This window comes from Emys orbicularis, chromosome 15 (assembly GCF_028017835.1).
Source record: "Emys orbicularis isolate rEmyOrb1 chromosome 15, rEmyOrb1.hap1, whole genome shotgun sequence".
NCBI classification, from domain to species: Eukaryota; Metazoa; Chordata; order Testudines; family Emydidae; genus Emys; species Emys orbicularis.
Window position 1 is genome coordinate 34191674 of NC_088697.1, and position 19210 is coordinate 34210883.

At 51.9% G+C, this 19210-nt stretch overlaps 1 protein-coding gene across 1 annotated transcript in view; it reads left to right on the top strand.

Moving 5' to 3' along the window:
- Positions 1–19210, top strand: part of PHLDB1 (pleckstrin homology like domain family B member 1) — a 98730-nt gene that overhangs the window by 62984 nt on the left and 16536 nt on the right. The window contains exons 9-14 of the mRNA XM_065417073.1: positions 266–403; positions 9276–9431; positions 9860–9970; positions 10588–10677; positions 17052–17207; positions 19056–19172. Of these exons, the coding sequence (XP_065273145.1) occupies positions 266–403; positions 9276–9431; positions 9860–9970; positions 10588–10677; positions 17052–17207; positions 19056–19172 (768 nt within the window). The remainder of the gene's footprint in view (positions 1–265; positions 404–9275; positions 9432–9859; positions 9971–10587; positions 10678–17051; positions 17208–19055; positions 19173–19210) is intronic.

The window sequence follows — 19210 nt, forward strand, 5'->3', positions numbered from 1 at the left end:
CTGACTCTAATTCCCATGTTTGATGGAGCAGAGATCCAGTGGGGAGAGCATGTGAGGTCTGAGAACCATTGAACCTGAGCCATTAGCCTCAGCCCTGACCTCCAACTGGGCCTGACCCAAATCCAGTTGCCCTTCTTGGCTCATCTCTGCCAGCAGAGCCATGTCCCACCCAGGTGTTGCTGTGTCTCTGGGGGGCCCTGCCGTGAGGTTGGGAGATGAGGGCTGGCATGGGCAGCACTGCTGTAACATGGCTGTGTTTGCCTAGGCGGAGATGGAGCGGGCACTGCTGCAGGGGGAGCGGGAGTCGGAAATGATACAGCTGCAGCAGGAACAGAAGATCGTGCAGCAGCTGCAAGAGAAACTGTGCGAGCTGGACTCCAGCATCCAGAAGGAGCGGGACAAGGTAAATCCCAGAGCTGAGAGTTCCCCTGTCTGTGCCTTGGAGCAGTGAGTGCAGGGTGCACCCCAGAGCCCCCTCAAGGGGCTGCTCAATCTCAGGTCCCCTCTCTGCTGGAAAGTGTTGTCCCTGCGCACATACTTCTGGCTCCGGTGCCAAAGAGACTGACCCATCTGGTCACCCGCTGATCTTGGAGGAGAATGGCACGGGTTCTGTGCACTGCACACACTGGCCAGCCATCCCCAAGAAAGCTTGTGTCATCTCCCTCTGGGCCCCCCTTCTCAAAGGGTTTCCCATCACCTCCTGGGTGGGCATCTAAAGTGCCATTTCCATGAGGAGGGGGCTGCCCCAGGCACGTTCGTCCCCAGATAGGAGGGGCTGGATTTATTGCAGCCAGCTTGAGACAGCACTTCCTCTACTCAGAGCATTTCCCTTCTCTCTGCCGTTGTCTGGGATCCTGGGGCAGACCGGCCACTGGCTTGGGAGCTTTGTCAGCCTGTCTGGGGTTGGAACTGTCCATTCTTGGGGCTCTGGTGCGGGAGGGCAGCTCCTTTCGGTGCTTGGGGTGCACTTTGGGAGTCACCTTTGCACTCGTTGAACCTTTCCACAAGGTGCCAATCTCTGGAGCTTTCTCTGTTGGCCTCAGCCTTCACCTGGGCAGCACATGGGTTACTGGCCCATCATGCCCCCTTGCTTCCTACACTGGCCTTGGTGTATAAGGTTTTGCAGTGAGTTTGTCAGTTCTCTATATGCCCCACCAATCGACAGCTCCAGGTGCTCATGTGCAAGTGGTGATGAAGCTGCAGTGCTTAGCTTGCTGGAGACCCTCATGTCGCTCCATTTAAAGCATCATTCAGCTTTGACCATGATGCCACTATGGGGTCATTAATTTCCCAACTTGTTGGCTGAGACGTGGTTCCCAGAACGCTGGAGAGGAGGGGGAACAAGAGCCAGACTGCACCTTCCAAAGACCATTATCTCAGCCTCCCTTCCAGATCTGGGGTCTTGCTTGCTCCATGCTTCTTAACAGTGGAAATAATACCTCCACACCCATGCAGAAACGCACACAACTCCAGAAAAAGATCTGAATGCAGTTTCCTCTGTGGTACCCGTGGCAACCTTCCAACCCTCACCCCTGAATGTCCCCTGCAATAACCTCTGCAGGACAAACTGTACCCCCATTCCCATCAGAAACTGCACCAAAACCCCCCTTCCTGCTGATGATTTCTGCCCTTCACAGCAACAGAACCCTCTGCTGGTGCCCCCTCAGAACTGCTTATCCACACAGGGACCTATCTCAAGGAGTCTTGTTGGAGATGATCCATTCCCGTGCAGGAAGGTAACTGGCTGCACTGGAGCGAAGTCCCAGGCTTGCTGGAATGCGTCACTCTGTGGAGCAAGGATCAGTGGGAGCTGAGCACATTCCCAGCAGTGAGATCAACTTTCACTCTCCGTCCAGCTCTCTGAGAACCTTTGCCCTTGTCCCTCCAGGGATTCCGTACTGCCCCACACAGTGAATGGATGTTTGTGCACTCCTTGTCCTCTCCATGGCAACCCAGTGGGGTGTAGCCATGCTGGCACCATGGCTGGAAATGCACCAGGTCCTGATTCATTTCATTGGTGATTATTTCTGAGGCTGGACGAGGTGAAGCCTGTGAGTGGCAGGACGCAGGCAGCCCCTCCCGCACAGATGCAATGTGCTGGGGTTTTTTTTTTTTTAATTTTACAGCCCTTTTAAAAACCATTCCTAGTGAAACAACCGGCTCCATATGGAGTCAGGAGAGTGACTAAAAGAAACCACACTCCCAAAGTCTCTGCCGTCTTAACCTTCGCTTTCCTAATCAGTCTGCACTAAACTCTCTCTAACAGCGCCCACTCTGAAATGTCTCTAATCCCTCATGCCTCTGCATGCTATGGGGCCCCACATAACCTCCAGCACTTGCGCACACAGCAAACACCTGGGCTTAACTAGGGCAGCTGTTCTTTAGCAATGCTGTGTCCTTGAGACACGTCCTCTGAGCCGCCCTGGGCCAGGAATCAGTGCTTCTGGACTAGCACCTAAATCCACCCATTTGTATAAATTCAGATTTCCATTAACCCTGTGGGAGCATGTGAGAGAGAGACATCGATCACTGTTCATAATGTTCCTGGTTTTTAAATTTCCTTCTGAACATTTAATCACATAGTGCAGACAGAGGAGAAGGTGCAGGGGGGCACATTAGGGACAGTCAGAGTAACCGCAGCTGGACTTGTGCCTTTGGGAATGTTGTTTGCTTTACACAAAAGATGATGAAAAATCAAAGCTAATAGACTTTGATATTTGACTTGGGTTGAGAATTGAAGCTTTCCTACATGATCTTTATTCACCCTGGTCTGAGGGAGCAGCATGGAAATCCACTTCACTAGTGAGCAGCCCCATTGGCTGCTCCTCTGACCAATTAGACCCTCTCTGTGACAGCTGTGTGACTGCTTACCAATTGTTAGTGGCATAGCATCCCTGGATCCAGGTTAATTTGGGGACACAGTTGCCCATTCTAGCCTAGCTGTAACCAGCTCCTTTGACCCACTTCTGATTGTAGTGTAGATGAGTTCCTGGTGTAGCTAGTAGCCTACCCTGTGGGGCACTGACGTGGATTCTCATGTTGATAGGGGGTCTCATGCTCTGTCTCTGTTGGTTACAATGGAGTGTTTCCTGGCCTCTTGCTAGGAGTTGGCAGAGGGAGAGGGGGACTGGGTTAGCTCCTCGGAGGATGTTACTCCTACATTGTTCTGCATCATGATTCTGATGGTTTAACCCCCCCACCCCCCAGGGTGAAGGAAATATCCTGCGTGACATTTTGGCTCTGCAGGTATTCTTGGGTTCTTTCATGGGGCTAACTGGGCTGATGTGAGCTTCAGCATGGAGAGCTAGTTGCAGGCTGAGCACCTTGGGGAGCAGGGATGGATTTGCTGCCAAGTGGCTTGTTGGTAGCCACAAGGTATCATAGAGACGAAGGATGTAGTTCCATTCCACCTGCCCTGGTGTAAATTTGGGGTGACAGTGATGTAAAACTGGTGTGAGTGAGTGGAGAATCAAGCTTGGAACTCTCTAGGTCACCACCTCCCTCCCCTCTGGCCACTGCAGGAGCATTCATTATGGTCTGTCTGTTCTGTGGAGATGCCCCTGTGCCCTGCACCCAGTATGCCCCACTTCATACTGGGAGCTGTATATTTAACGGTTCCTGGGAGCTCCTTAATTCTAAGGAGGATTTTGCCTGTGGCTTTGATGTGGTGACTCTGCTTGCAATCTGGGGTGAGTCTGACCCAGATTGCAATGCAGAGCAATGAGGCATCTCTGATTAAAGTGAGCCTCCTGGCTTTCCCACTGAAGTGCAGTAGACACCTTGAGTGCATGTGGGTTTCTTCCCAGTCTGGAGACGTGACTCACTCCGCAGCACTTTGTCAAGTTAAACAAGCCATCTGGCATGAGGATGCTGGCATGCTTGCGGATTGCTAAAAGGCAGCAGACTACTGCAGGGATGAGGAGGTGGCAGGGTACTTGATACAGCTCTGCCCAGGAATTCTATTGTCACTGAGAAGCAACTGACTTAAGTGGATGTAACTAGCTGGGCTTGTATGGCAAATTCTATTCTATGAATAGAAATGAATTGTGTGATCTCATGCATGCGCATGTGTAGATAGGTATTACAGTGTTGTCTGAAATGCTGGGTGGTCATGAACCTTACTCACATCAGTCTAGTGCAGGACATCTGGCAATGTTTGGCACTGGAAATTTGGACCCCAAAAGCATAACATTAGTGGTTAAAGCTTTCCTAGAAAACTGCAGGAGCTTGTTTAGATGAGCCCAAACCCTCCATTTAGCAGCCTCTGAGTGTGATGGGGAGAGCATGGATCTCCTGTTTTGGAGACAGCCCACAGCCTTCCAAGGCCTGTACTCATGTTACTGTATGGAGGGGTGGTACTCAGAGTTATAAGGTGCAAATACTCTGAGGGGTTGCTTTCTAGTGCTTAGAGTATGGGTCAGGGAGTCTGGACTGCTGGGTTCTATTCGTGGCTCAACCACTGACTTCCTTTGTGTTCTGAAACAAGTCACTTCACTTGTTAGTGCCTCAGCTTACCTACCCATAAAGTGGGTTTCATAACACTTCCGCTCACAAAAGTGTTGGTAGGGGTAATCCGCTTCTGTTTCTGACTCTTCAGATAAGAGATTCCCTAGAAGCCACAGAACATTGTGCCATACATAGGTAGATGTTGTAAATGCTGGTGGTCACAGGTTCATACTTTTTTTAAAAACAGTTGCCCAGGTAGCCAGCACTCGGTGCCGAAAACCAGAAATAATAAATGCTAGAGCTGAGCCCAAACTAGTCCCAGATCTTTCATTCATAGATTTTAAGACCAGAAAGGACCATTAAATCATCTAGTCTGATCTCTTATATAACACAAGCCAGATCATTGTATCCAGTTACTGCTGTCTTGAGCCCAATAATAATATAATATAATATAATATAATATAATATAATATAATATAATATAATATAATATAATATAATATAATATAATATAATATAATCTGACTATCCCAAACTTCTCAGCAGTTTAGATCCAAACTTGGGTCCAAACTTCATGGCTCAAACCATTTGTAACATATTCCGTACTGCCCTGCTGGTGCCACCCTGTAAATAGACACTTGTGCCCTGTCCAAGCAATTACTGCCACTGTTATTATCTCATTCAGTTGCCAACTTCTCAGCGAGTCCCAGGGGTTGTCTCATGTAACTATGGATTTGAAAACAATGCAGGGATTGGAGGGAATATTCATATTTCCTCTTTCTAACTTGCACTAACTGGTCTCATCATTCTGCATTGGTATGAGAGAGAGTCTCACGTTACAGGGTTTTGATGCAGATTTACCCCAAATTAAGGGTAATCCAGTCTGGGGTTTCCCCCATTCAATTTGGTGGAGGTAAAATGGGCAGGATGGGAGGAAGGATCGTCATGGGGCTATTGCTTGGGAAAGGGAGTCAAGAGTTTCCCGGTTCTCCAACTGGCTCACTGTGTGACATTAAGCAAATCACTTGCTGTCTGCCTATAGTTTCCCCACCTATAAAATAAGTATAAACTCCCCCGGACGTCTTGAGACCAAAGTGCTGCTCTCATTGGTTACATTGCATTGCTTTGTTAATCCAGGGCACATGAACAGTGGGTTTTTATCATCAATTTTTATGCTGGCAGAACCCCCAAAAGAACCCTAGGAACTGCAGGGGACTCAGCATCTCTGAAAATCCAGCATGTTGATGCAGGACTGAAGCCAACTACATATTTAAACTGGGTGGGAGAGTGGGGTGTGAACCTGTTTCTTCCTTTCTTTAGGCCAGAGACAAGTGTCCTCTTTATATCCTCTCTGTCACTAACTCACTGAAATAAAACCTGAAATGTTCCCCAGGACCCAGGGAGTGAACCTGTATTAACTGAGAAGAGATTGGATCTTAGTCTCTCGTTTTTCATGTTGTCCATAAGGAAACCAGAATGCCAGGACATCCCTGTCTATGGAACAGGACATTTGACTGGTAGTGTCATCTCTACATTTGACCTGCTTTACAATTATTTGATGGTGTCCTGGATTCGAAATATCTGTTATAAAATGTTCTTCCTGAGACTTACTTAAAACAAAATGTAAGGCCTACGAAAATGCCCCTGATGACAGGCTGTGCAGGACACCTAATTGACAAAGCCATTCCCAGTGCTGTGCTGACATCATCCCTGATGATGAAGCTGTGTTAACAGTAATCTGCTCGAGGCCTAGAGGGGCCTGGTATGTGCTTTCTGTAAAGCCTTTGTGTTGAGACGTGAGACTGAGGTCCAGTCCTGCGCAATAACTGTTCTAATCCAATCCAGCCCTGGATGCCAACTGCTTTTGCTTTTTAAATCTTTTGGAAAATGCCTCTTTGACATGCCCTTCCCCTGTCCCCCTTCTCTCTCTGGCTTGAGCCACTGTCTAATTCTCCAGCTTCTGCATGGCGCGGATTTGAGAAGTGTGTTTTCTCTCTTTTTTTTGTTTTGTTTTTTGTTTTGTTTTGTTGTTTTTTCCCTGATTCAGGAAAGGGCAAAGGTTGATGCTGAAAGGAAGGAGCTAGAGAAACTCCAGGCGCTTTACAATGAGTCGAAGAGCCAGCTTGATAACTGCCCTGAGTCAATGCGGGAGCAGTTACAGGACCAGATGAGAAGGGTCAGTGTTTAACCCCCACCCTCCTGGATCACTGCCCACTCCCCCTCTCATCCATGCCCATAGCTCCAGCCTGAGCCAGCACTGGTGCCATGTGCCAAACTGAATGCAGTACACCAAGGGCTGGAGGAGGCTGGCCTCCAGGTGCCATGGTATTGGTAAGTTTACCACCCAGGATGTAGGCTGGCTGGTGCCCCAGCACTTGCAGAGCGACTCTCCCCTGCTGTTGATACTGTTCCACATGTCTCTGTCTCTGAATGCCATAACGCCTCACGGCAGCCTCTCCTCTTGGCAGCAAGTGAGGAGGGGCAGGTTTCTTTCCCTAGTGCTCTCCTCCTTTTCCACCGGCCGCTTCTCTGGTCACTGCTGCTGTTCTCTGGGGGATGCTAATGTGGCAAGTGCTGCAAGCCTCCCCCTTGTATTAGTACCTGGAGGGGGAATTCTGAGCACCGGAGCAAATCCGCCTGTCCCCAGATGTGAATTCAGTCCCATCCTTCCCCCACCCGCCAACAGAAACCAGCAATTTGTCTGCTTGGCCAGCTCTGATTTTGACTAGAGACTCCTATCAAGCATGGAAAATGGGCAACCACCCAACACTTGTCTCCTTGAGCTAAATCCTCCATCTAGGTGCTGCTCTTGAGCACCTGCCTCTGCCAGGGACGACTCCTGTGTGGCTGGAGGCCCAGAGATGTACGGTGGGGTTTCTGTTCGGGCAGTTTCTCTAGAGGAGTCTGCACCAGAGTGCAAAGGCATGAATGTCTATTTCAGAGACCCTAGGCCTGATTACTTAGACTGGACCTGCCAAAGGAAACTCTTGCTCTGCCCCTTGAACTGCCGTGCAGCAAGGATCCTCGGCATTGGTAGAGCTGGAAGAGGCCTATTGCAAATGCAGGTGCAGCTAGCCCCTGGGTGCCGCACTGATACTGCACACCACTTTAGCCTTAATCCAGCCTCTGTGAAAGGAGAGGCCGGCAAGCCTCAGGGGACTAAACTCTGTATCAGTTTTCTGCTGTTTCCTGTGAACATGTATGTATACGATCCAGGCCAGATAATGTCAATATCGCAGTGCTGCAGCATTTTTTCCCATTAGCTGGGATTTTCCAGGAGCACCTGGGAATGGAATATCGTCCTTTTATTATGCCAAACTCTTTTAGTGCAATAAATTAAAGCCTTTTTCCTGGTCCCCGCAGGAGTCACAGCTAATCCCAGCCTGAAAACCTATGTCCAGTTTAAAATGGAACTCAGCAGATGTCTAATGCAGTGAGTGACATGTAGAGCAGGAAATCAATGTCTCCCCATTGACACTGAACAGGCCGTTTCCACTAAATAGATGCTAAAGGGTTTGCATGGGGAAATTCTTCACTTAAATGGGGCACGGTCAGGCTGAAAAATAGGTATTTTAAATAAAATGCAAAAATCCCAACCAAGCTAAAACCTAACCCTAACTTCTGCAGCTTGTTACTAACAGCCAGAGTGACTGGAATGTAAAGGATTTAAAACATCAGATGCACTGTTTCCCCAAGGCAATGTTTGCCTCTTGCTTCCTACACAGCAAAGCTAGCCTGGTCAGTTTCTTTTTCGAGTTCCTGTGCCCCAGCTCCTGTTGGATTTGCAAGAGTTGCAGAGGGATGTTTACATCCAAACAAAACCTTGTTTAATTAACAACATAATGACTAAAGGCTCTTGCTGTTAGTGTAGAATTTACAAACCCTGAATTGTATCCGCACTTGCCCAGGAGATGCCATCCACATTTAAAACGAAATAAAACAAATGGTTCTTGCCCCAAGCTCAGTCCTGCACTGTCCAGGAGGTGATCTAGCTCAAACGCTGTGAGTCTCGTCCATCTCTGGGCTACGTGGTCACATCCCTGGAGCACACTAACGTGTTGGCTTGGCCATACTAACTATGTTAGTGAGAGACCTTCATGTAGCCCCAGCTCGACAGCCCCACTAATCCATGCCCACTGAGTGCCCAGCTGGCACCTTTCATAGAAGGAACTTTTAAGGAAAAAAAAGGTAGGGGAACAAATCTGCTGTTTGAATCTCTGCTGCCAAGGATCAGTGGGCTGTGCAGAGCCCCCGCCAAGACTGCTTTGCCCTGACCCTCTTTCCAGCAGATCACAAGTTCCCGTTGTCCCATGGTGCAGGGGCCCTGCACATTATCCCCTACCCAAACCCAAAGCTATTCTTTCTCTTTCGCTGCCGTAGTCGGCAGAGAACGCTCTGGGCTGGACTTCTCTCTGCTGGTGTGTGAGTATCACATAGGTTTGCAGCACTGTGGGAGGATGGGTCGGGCCAGCGAGACTGGTAGGGAGAATGCACTTCTTGTCTAGAGTTTGTGCGTGTGGAGCAGGAGACCTTGCCTGGGTAGGTCCCTGGGCTGGGCACGATTGCACGTCCCTGTTGAGCAGGAGGTCCATGACGCGCTCAATCAGAGCCACCAGCTGTGCACTGCCCCTGGGCCTCCCAACAAGCAACAGGGAGGTGTAGAGCTTCCCTCCTGCTGCAGCAAATGGAGCTTTGCCCCTTGCTTTCTCAGTGACTTGCTCTCTTGTCAGAGCAGTCCCTGTGCCATGGGAGAGAGGGGGGAGGCCCTGCTACCAGGGAGGCATCTCTGTTTCAGAGAGTGCTGAGCATCCATGGTTGTGTGTTTGAAGGAGGCAGAGGCCCTGGAGACGGAAACCAAGCTGTTTGAGGACTTGGAGTTCCAGCAGCTTGAAAAGGAGAGTCGCTTGGAGGAGGAGCGTGAGACCGTGAGCCAGCAGCTCCTGCAGAGCAAGGCTGAGTGCCACCGCAGTATCGCCAAGAGGAAGGTGGGGAGCAGGCCCTGGACCCTTGGGCAAAGGCTATGGAGCCTGCGCTCTCCCTTGTCCCAGAAGTGTCCACTGCAGTGAGGGGGAAACTGGCTTGTCTGTAATCCCCTCCCAGCCCACCTTGGCCTAGGACTCCCTGGCCCAGCTTTGCTCTGGTCTGCTCTCCTCTCCTAGCCCAGCCCCTTCCTTTAATGCCCTAGGCCCTGTGCTGTCTCTGTGCTCACAACAGCCCTTTGGCTCCCGAGCACTGTCCCCTCGCACACTTCTCTCTCTGCCCCAAGCCAGCCCTGTGCCTGTTCTGGGAATGGATGGAGGGGCTCCAAATACCTGCCCAGACTGATAAGGCTTCTCCCTCCCGGCCAGCTACTTCTTCCCAAGCTGTCCTCCAGGGCCTGGTGCCAGCTCACCCTTGCCTTATTTTCCTTAAGGAGCGGGTGGCTGCATTGGAAAGCCAGGCCAATCACATCCGGCTCCAGGCTGCCCAGGACTCTGAGCGCCTTGCCAAGGAGAAGAATACCATGCTGCAGCTGCTGCAGAAGGTAACATCCTGGAACCATGCTGGATGGAGAGGGGGAAAGGGGTTCACTGGAGTAGTGTGTGCCAGGCCAGGCACACTCACTAACAGAGTGCACTGCCTTGCGGGGCTGGACCCTGTCTCTGCACTGCTGTGTCCTTCAAGTCCAAGTGAGTCCATGTAGCATACGTGCTCTGCTCTCCAGCAAAAGGGTCACGTTACACATTGCCTGTTGGAAATGGAGAGGGCAACTGTGCTGGCACGGCTTGTCATGTCCCTCCCACCTTGAGCCCAGACTTTTCAGCTGGCCTGTATCCAAACACTGCCCCCAACTGGGATCCCAGCTGTACACCCTGCCCCAGGCTCACCTAGTGATAGGGAGAGGGCTGAGAACCCCTCTGCTTGGGGCCGGGCTAATGCCACTCGTGTGACTGTCACTAGCTGCCTCTGCGTGTGGCTGGGAGAAGAATGGATCTTAGCAGGAACCTCAATGATATGGGTCTCTGTCAATGTGGGTGCTGTCAGGAAGGGCCCTAGTGGTTTCTGTGCTGCCCTGGTGTTGGCCTCACTTTGGGACACTTTTCAGGACAGCCACTAACTCTCTTGCTATCACCCTTTTTCTCCTTGTTGCTGTGCACTCAGGAGAAAGAGAAGCTTGTCTCCCTGGAGAGACGGTACCATCTTGTTACTGGCGGCAGGAGCTTCCCCAAAACATCATCTGCGCTCAAAGAGGTAACTAGGGGGAAGAGGGATGTTTAGTCACTAGACCTGCCCTCCCTTCGCAGTGCCATGACTTCCTGGGACTCCAGCTGCCTCGATGGGCCCCTGCCTCTGGCCTCCACGAGGTGTAAACAGTGCTCAGAGTTGTGTGATTGTTGGCACAAATGCCTGAAAGTCCCAGTGCCCTGACCATGAAAACACCTGTCAGCTGGAGAGGGCTCGCTCTCTCATTGCAGTGGGGATCCTGTTTCCCTTTGACAGACCTTCCCGGGGGCAGAGCCACCAACACTGTGGAACCAGAGTTTAACCTCCGCGTTTGGAGCTGTTCCTTCACACATGGGTTTGCCGTTCGCTGGGTGTGCTAGTCATGCCATGCACCATGGAGATTAGAGACTGGTTCTTACCTGGTTGGCCCCAAACACTGGCAGGGAGAGGAACCTGATCCAGTCTTGGTAGCAGAGCATCATTCCCTGGGTATGTGTTGCCTTGGACACCTGAAAGGGGGGTGGCCTTTGGCTAACTCACCACAGCCCCCAGACCAGTCTGTGCTATTAGGGTCTGGCTAGCATCCCGTAGCCCAAGAGTGCATGGCATGTGTGAGGATGGGGGTTCTCATGGAAATCTTGCATGGCTGCAGGAGCGTTTCTCAGTACATCCCATTGCTCAGCGGGGACTGCAAGCACTAGCTGGGGCTGGAGTCCCATGTCACGAATCCTTGTCCCATGTGCCAGGGGAAGAGCGTGGCACTGGCTCTGTGCAGGTGCCCAGGATTCTCACTGATGATACATACCAAGGTGTTCAGCATGGGAGGAGGGGATTAGCCCGTTACCCCCTCCACCATCAACTTTATTAAGTACCTTTATTCTGGGGAGGGGCAAAGTGAGCTAGTGGCCGGCTGGCCCTTCCACAGACTCCGCCATATTGTGCATGATTGGAATTGGTAGCCAGGTGGGTGTAAGGTGTGAGTGTGTTGATGTGGAGACTAGGAGCATCTCCAGGGAGGGTTGGTTCTACACTGTGGAGGGCACAGACCCTTTTCATCCCTCCTGTAGTTAGAACTCCCAAGGGCAGAGCTGTGACAATCCAGCCATGGGATATGTGATGCCTGGTGCCTTCAGTCCTGCTACTGAGATGGTCTGCAAGGTGCAGTCTTCCCTAAGGCTGTGCCATGAAGCTGCAGTGCTCTGTCAGCAGGGATCGGCTGGCTGGAGGCTCCATTAGACGGTGTCCCTGCTTTCTGCCTGAGGCTGTTCAGTTGGGGAGGGATTCCTCTGTGCTGTTTTGATCTCGCTGTTTCTGTGCCTGCTTTGCCCTGATGACCTTTACCCTCCAACAGGAAACACTTCATATCTCAGAGCCTTATGACCTGTTAGAGGAAACTAAACCCCAGAATCCCCTGCTAGGGGCAAGTGCTTCCTTAGGTCCTTTCTCCGCCCACTCTTACCCCAAGATGCAAGAGGTAACGGGACTAACTGCACGTGCTTGCTTGCTCACTGCTTCCGCTCCCCTGCACAGAATGGGGCCAGACTGCTATGTGCAGCCATCTTATCAGGGTCTTGTAAATAATTCAGTCGACAGGCAGGCCAGCAGATCTCTTAAATTGGCTTGTGTTGCCATCAGTGACTTAGGCCCCCTGAGATAGGCATGGAAAAGGCTCACTAACAGGGCACCATCAGATTAATAATCGCGTATTTCTCATGCACCTTCAAACACCTGGGACTAACAGTCCTCACAGTTGATGCTCTTTAAATTTCATTCAGCTGCACAGCTCTCGTTTCTAGACAGTTTGGCTTCCTGGTTCACTTGCATTGGCACCATACTGTAGTGTGGCTTAAATCCCAACAAAATGCCTTGTACGTGTTTTTCCCTCCCATTCCGCAGACTGCAAGCCTAAAGCTCCCCAACAACATCCCTTTAATTTCTTCTATTTGCCTGTTTGATGCTATTTAAAAAAAATAGAAAACAAACAAACAAAGTCTTTGATTTAGAAATAGTGAGAGAGCTGGGAACCGGTTCCAAACCAACTGGCAGGAGAGGTTGGGATTCTTAATTGCAAATTGCTGCCAGTGTCTAAACAGTTTGGGGCTTTAGCAAACATTTCTATTAATGATGCTTGGCAACAGATGCCAGATGCTTCACCCTATCACCTGTGTTGTCTGGCTGGCGACAGCAGGGGGCACTGTGGATGGGTCTCGGGGTCTGCACTGACCCACCCATCCCCTTTGCTGTGTTACTTGGTAAAGGGGGAGCTTGTTCCAATACCACATGCCAATTCCTACCCATTAATTGCTCTTAATTTAGTTGCTTTCCTTGGGCCAGTATCCCAAGAGCTGCGTTTCCCATTGCTGCTGTCTGCCCGTGGTGCTGGAGTGGAGCATGTTGGGCCCTTCTGATGGTGGGGTTGCATGTGGATGTTTTGTGTGGTGTGTGCAGTAAAGCTCCATTATAGGCTGAGTACTGCAGCAGCAGCATGCGGTCCCTTCTCCCACCCGCCTACCACATGTTCCGAAGCAGGCCAGCTGAATCCATTTCCATCTATCGATCCCTCTGGATCAGATGCTAATTCAGATGCCAAAGGAGTTCCAGATTCCCTGTCTCAAACTGTCTCAGGTGGGCACGTTGCAACCAGGTGGCACTAAATGCAGCTAAGCTGCCGTTGGCCCAGTCCTCCAAGTTCCAGGAGAGAGAGAACAGGAGGGCTGGCGACCAGCGGGTGGCACTAGGGAATCCTCAAGCTCTAGTGGAAATAAAGCAGCAGCCTAAAGGCGAATGGCTGTGTGCGCCATGGTGGTGAAGGTTGGGAGGTTCCTATTCTGTGGACAGCCAGACAGCCTAAGATAAAGCCAATTACACAGTGGTGTAACTTTCAGAGACTACAAGTCCCAGCATGCTCTGCCCCCATCCAAGTGGCACTCCTGGGATGACAAGTCCTGCCCTGCAGCGCTAGGACTTGTAGTCCCCACAGGCTGCGCCTCTCTATGGAAGAGGAAGTCGGAATGTAAAATCGCTCAGCCAGCTGCACTAGGGAGCCCAGGCAGCACGTGTGGAGCTTTACTGCTGTGCCATGGGACCAGTGCATGAGTCTAATTCTCCCCCTTCTCCATCGTGGATTTCTAGGAGTCCATGAGGCTGTCTGACGTTTTCAGATTCTACTGCAATGTGTACGGCCCTGGCCAGGACACTAAAGCTTCTGCTGTTGCCACTGCTGCTGCTCCACTCTCTTTCTTGCTTGCTGTACCTCCTGCAGCCAATGAGGTACCTGCTCCTCAGCATGCTGAGTTTTGCTTACACTGTTTCTGGCTGGGTAGCAAAGCCTGTACTCTAGTAGCTGACACTGAGAGCAACGTTGTCTTATTGCTCAAGATGGGTCAGGCTGGTGCAAGGGATGGAGCCACCTTGCCATCTCCGGTTCCCTCAATGCTCCTTACTGGAGCAGATTGGTTTTGGCTTGGTGCAGCCCCCTGGCCTGCAGCTGAACAGGCAGTGAATTCATGCTGACTTGTGAGGGAAGCTGAAATGGTCATTTCTGGCGACTAGGGATTTCTCTCCTCTTATGCTGTAAAATAGAGCGCTTTAGACTCTTAGACAGCACTGGGGGGCTAAGTTCCCTCTAAGCTGTGTGGCTGCACAGCAGGTATCAAGGGACATGCAGACAGGGAGAGGCACCTCTCCCCCAGCCCCAGCCTCGGAGCTGCCAGGGAGAGGGGCCTCTCCCCTGGCCCCAAACTGCAGTGGCGAGAGAGGGCTGGGGGGAGTCCTCTCTCCCTGCCGCAGCCCCGAGGCAGCCGGCACCCCAAACCCCTCTGCCCCAACCCTGAGCCCCTTCCTGCACCCCAAACCCCTCATCCCCAGCCCCATCCCAAAGCCCGCACCCCAGAGCCCGCACCCCCAGCCAGAGCCCTCACTCCTCCACATCCCAACCCCCTGCACCAGGCCTGAGCTCCCTCCCAAACCCCGAACCAGTCGGCCCCTCACCACACATCACCTCCATATTGGTGCACATATCAAAGTTCATTCTGCACATGGATGTAAAAAATTAGAGGGAACATTGCTGGGGAGTGGGGTGAATGAGTTAACTCTTTAGTCCTCTGAAGTTGGCTACCTGGGGCAAGGTCCCTCCCTGTTCTCAGTGGAATTCCCCTACGGAGAATTTGGCTGCTGGGGTCTGCAAGTGAGATATGTGGGATCAGCTTTAGGTTGAATTAGATCTTTGTTACAAAACGGCTGTTCAGCTTGGCATAGACAGTCTCAGCTGAATGGCTGCAGTAGCTTTGGGGCTGCGGGTCAGGATTGAGGGGCATCGGCAGAGCCGTGTGGGGGGAGCCCGACACTGCGGTAACTAAGGAGGGAGGTGACTTGGCAGAGCAGCTTGGGGAGCCTTACGCACTGCCAGCCTGGCCTCTCTCTGGCTCAAGTGGGTGCTATCAGTCCCAGGAGCAATAATAGTTCCGCCCAAAATTAAAAAGTAAAGTGACTCCCCCAGCAGAGCTTATGCAGGTGCCACTTCCGATGTGCTGCGAGACCTTCAGGCGAGTGGGTGACAGCTGGGCTCAATGCAAATAGCAGCTGTTCCTGATGCTGCTCTGTGGAGCTGAGCCAAAAACCTCTGCAGCTTGTCAGGAAGTTAAACTCTTCTATTGTGATGACCTCCTCTGGGATGGGCTTTGGGGCTGCTGAAGTCCTTGCCTGCTCACCTCTCTGTCTGTCTGGCTCTCATTGCTCTAGTCCTGTTTCCGCTTTTCACTCTGCTGCTTCTCTCTGCCCCAGTACGTGACTGTTGACCAGCTCTCAGGGATTCTGGGCAATGTCAGAGCTGACCTAGGGCTGGCCCCTCCTGCTTCCCCATTGGGCCATCACACTTCAGGCTTCGCCCCTCAAGTTGCTTCGTCTGCAGGCTGCCTTCCTTCTCCTGCGCCACCTCTCTCCTCTTCCTTCATCTCTGCTGAGGTTTGTGTCCATTGCATTTCCCTCTTGCCACCCCTCGGGCTTCAGCACCCCCACACTGTGTGCCTGGGATGGGTCCCAGAGAAAGGTGGCCAGGCAATAGGGATCCCTTCTGGCCTGGGATGGAGTCATGCCCAGCACAGACACCACTAGCATCATCGGCACGTTAGCTTGCCTTGGCGACCTTGGCAAATGCTGAATTATCCATGGAGGCTGATCCCTCGCAGTGCAGAACACGCACATGGGTCAGAGGAAGAGCTGGTCCTACTGCATGATCCCTCCCCAGTGCCACCAGACCAGCCCCTCTCGCCAGCTCTAAAGCCTCAGGACTGATTTAATGTTAAGCTCTCATTTGGCTGTGATGAGGGAGCAGCATGGCTCACCCCTGAGGCAAGGTGCTCTGTGTGTGGGTAGGGGGTGTCCAGCCACAGAAGGGAAGGCAGATGTGGGTCTCCGGGGCCTCTGACCCACAAGCAAGCATCCTGCACTGCCCTGTCAGTCCGCAGGGTGAGGGAGACAGGCTGGGATCCCCAGGTTCCTTCTCTCACTGCAAAGCAGAATTGTGTGCTGCTCCCCTGCCCTGCCCAGTGCCCTCATCACAACACTCAGCTGGAGGAGGAGCTACGACTGGCAGCAAAGGGGAGCAGACCCAGCAAGAGGATTGGTAAGTGGTGAGAGTTCATGGCCTAGGACTGTGTTTATGCCAGGGATGTCTGACATCTTCCTGTGTGTGCAGGGTCCCTTGTGAGCCCTGCAGCATACCATGAGTGGAGGGGGAAGGAATGACACCCTTTTGAGCCCCAAGCCGTGGGTATCTACTCAGAACAATCTGTCCCAACACTCCTGGGTTCAAGGGGGGTTTGAGAACACGTCTCCATCCCAACCTCGACCCTGCTGTACGGTTGCTCTGCTTTGCTGCAGCTCCAGGGTTAAGCAGGAGTAGCTGTCTGCACAGATCCCATTGCAAGTGTTGGTGCTGTGCGTCCCCTCCCTGCCTGTGTCCCCTGCTGCCTTTCATTCATCTCAGCCCCTCTGTGAGGACTCACAACGCTCCCACAGGGCTTTCCTGCCACATCTAGATGGTTTCACTGTAAGCCATGCAGACTGGGGTTGAGTGGCTTTCCAGTGCTCACATTAGTGCCTGCTGCTCTCGCTCCTTGATGATGGGGTTGGGGGTGGAAGATCCTGGAGCTGTTGTCAGCACAGTGCTGGGGTTTGGCTGCAGATGCAGGGTCCCATGTTTTAATTCCCAGGAAGAAGGGGGTGGAGCCAGTTTGGGCCCCTGGTGGGCTGTAGGGAGCACTGGGTTCTGTTTCCCTCTCCCCACATCCAGGTCCCTGGTGTGAGCATGCAGGGATGGTGCAGGGTTTCTCTGTTTCTCATTCTCTCACTGTTTCATCCTCCTTCCCTCCCCTCCTGTCTCTCACACCCTCTCTCTTTAGATGGAGAAGCAGCTTCAGGGGGGCCCAGTGCAGCTTTCTGCCCTGGATTTAGAGAAGTGGTACATGGCTCGCTTCGAGGCCTCCTCCCCTGCCTCTCCTCACTCCTCCCCTCCTCCTCTTCCTGCTAAAGCTCACTCTTCTCGAAAGCTGTTCCAGGTAATTGCCCCACCCACTTCCCATCTCCGGGCCCTGCAGGGGTGGACAGTTATGGCCTTTTGGGTGCTCACAGGCTGCAGGGTTGGGATCACAGAGGTGCCTGGGGAGGGGGCTGTTGGCAGCAAGGCCGGCTGCAGCTGGACTCAGCCAGTTAGATTAGTGAGACTGATCACCCAATAAGGGAGTTTCCGAGCTAGGGATGTTCTGAGTCCCTTCCCCAAACCGGCTGGGATGGTGGGAAGACATAGGTAGTGTGACCCAGATTCCCAGCTAGTGTCAATTGACTTAGCTCCCATGAATCAATGGAGCCAATTTGCACCCGCAGTGGATTTGACCCAGAAGTTGGTTGTTGCTTTGATTTCCCACTGCCTGGCTGGGTCCGTTACTCTCACAATGTTGCAACTGGCGATTTTGGGGGAGAATTATCAGCTCAGGGAAGTATTTATTATTATTTATGCCATGTAATGCTGGCACATGGTGCTTAACAGACGCATTAAAGAGACTCTCCCTGCCCTGTTTTGTGTAATTTAGGACTCGTCTCCACAGAACACAGAATCAAAGTAATGAAATGATTTGTAGTTCACTTTTAGCTACTCCACTGCAAGTCTGTGAGCCCCAGTGCCAAGTGAGAATGAATTTAATGGATTATTTATCAGTGTAAGACCTGTCGCAATAGCTGCTCATGCAGATTTTCCCTTGGGGAACTGATGGTTCAGGTTACAGCCCCTTTAGTTAATTGGGTTCCAGACCAGCCCTTGATCTCAGCTGAGGAACAATAACCTGTTGAATGACATTAATGAGTGTGGAGAGAAGTCCCCGCAGTAAAAGGCCCCCTCAGTATACCGCAAGGCCCAGGCACCAAACCCCAGGAAGTGAGAGCTGACCCTCCCATGTCCAAGTCCGCTGCATGCCGCAGCAAGCTTCTTTAGTGCCTGGGGCTCTGCAAAGGAATCAGAGGAGCAGCACTGGGAAAGTCTGAATCCGTGATCTGTACCTGTGCATGTGCCTTTCCATCTTTGTGGAGGTTGTACTCGGGTTTGTAGAGAGGTGACTGAACACAACCTTATGGGCTCTATGCTCACTCTCAATGAGTCCAGCTCACAGGAGCTCAGCTGCTGAGTCCAGAAGTTGCTTTTGCTCCAGGTTGGGACACCCGTCTCCTCACCAGGGGGTAAAGGCTCTGCTATTGGAATAGAGTGTAAGGCAACCTAGAGGCCAGTTTGCTCTCACTTGGTTGTCTCAGCCTTTGAAAGCAAGTGTGAGTCAGAGACACTGCACCTTGAATGAAACACAATCTCACTGTAACAGGGTCTCTTCTCACTGTAACAGTGGGAGTTGGTTTTCAGAAGGGCAGGTGTTTGCTCAGAGAGGGCACGTTCCTGGGCCCTGGGTATTTTGTACCCTGTGCAGCAGCTGGCCAGCATGGGGCACATTCAAACAAGATGGAGCAAAGCCCTGGGGAATATCCTGTAGGGAAGGAGCCTGTGCTGAGGGACTGGGGCTGAAGGGTTGTAACAGAGATTAGCGTTAACTCTACTGCTGTTAGCAAGCTGGGCCCTCCGGCAGCTGCTGTCTGCACATGTGTCTTACATGTTGAAAAGATGCAGATCCTTCAGATAGATCCAGGCTGGCATCTTATCAGATCCCATTTTATCCTCCTGTTGCTACTTGGGCTCCTTTCCCCTCTTGCTGCCCCTTTAGGGGTTGAAGTGGTTCAAATGCCATAAGTCTCTGTTATGGATGCTGATGGCTAACCATCAATTCTCCCTAAGCCTCAGCCAGTCCACAGGGTCCTGTGTGCTGTGCCCTTCATCTGCCCTTTTGAGTCATGTCTGTGTTTGTGTCCAGGTCTATCGTGCTAAGATGGACAGCGACACCGGCAGCACCCTCCCACGCACAAAGAGCGGGTCTGCATCATCCTTGCAGCTCAGTGTGGCCACGCTGGGACGCAGCTCCTCCCCAAAGGTATGTGCTCGGGGGGCTGCAGTACCAGCATAGTCACT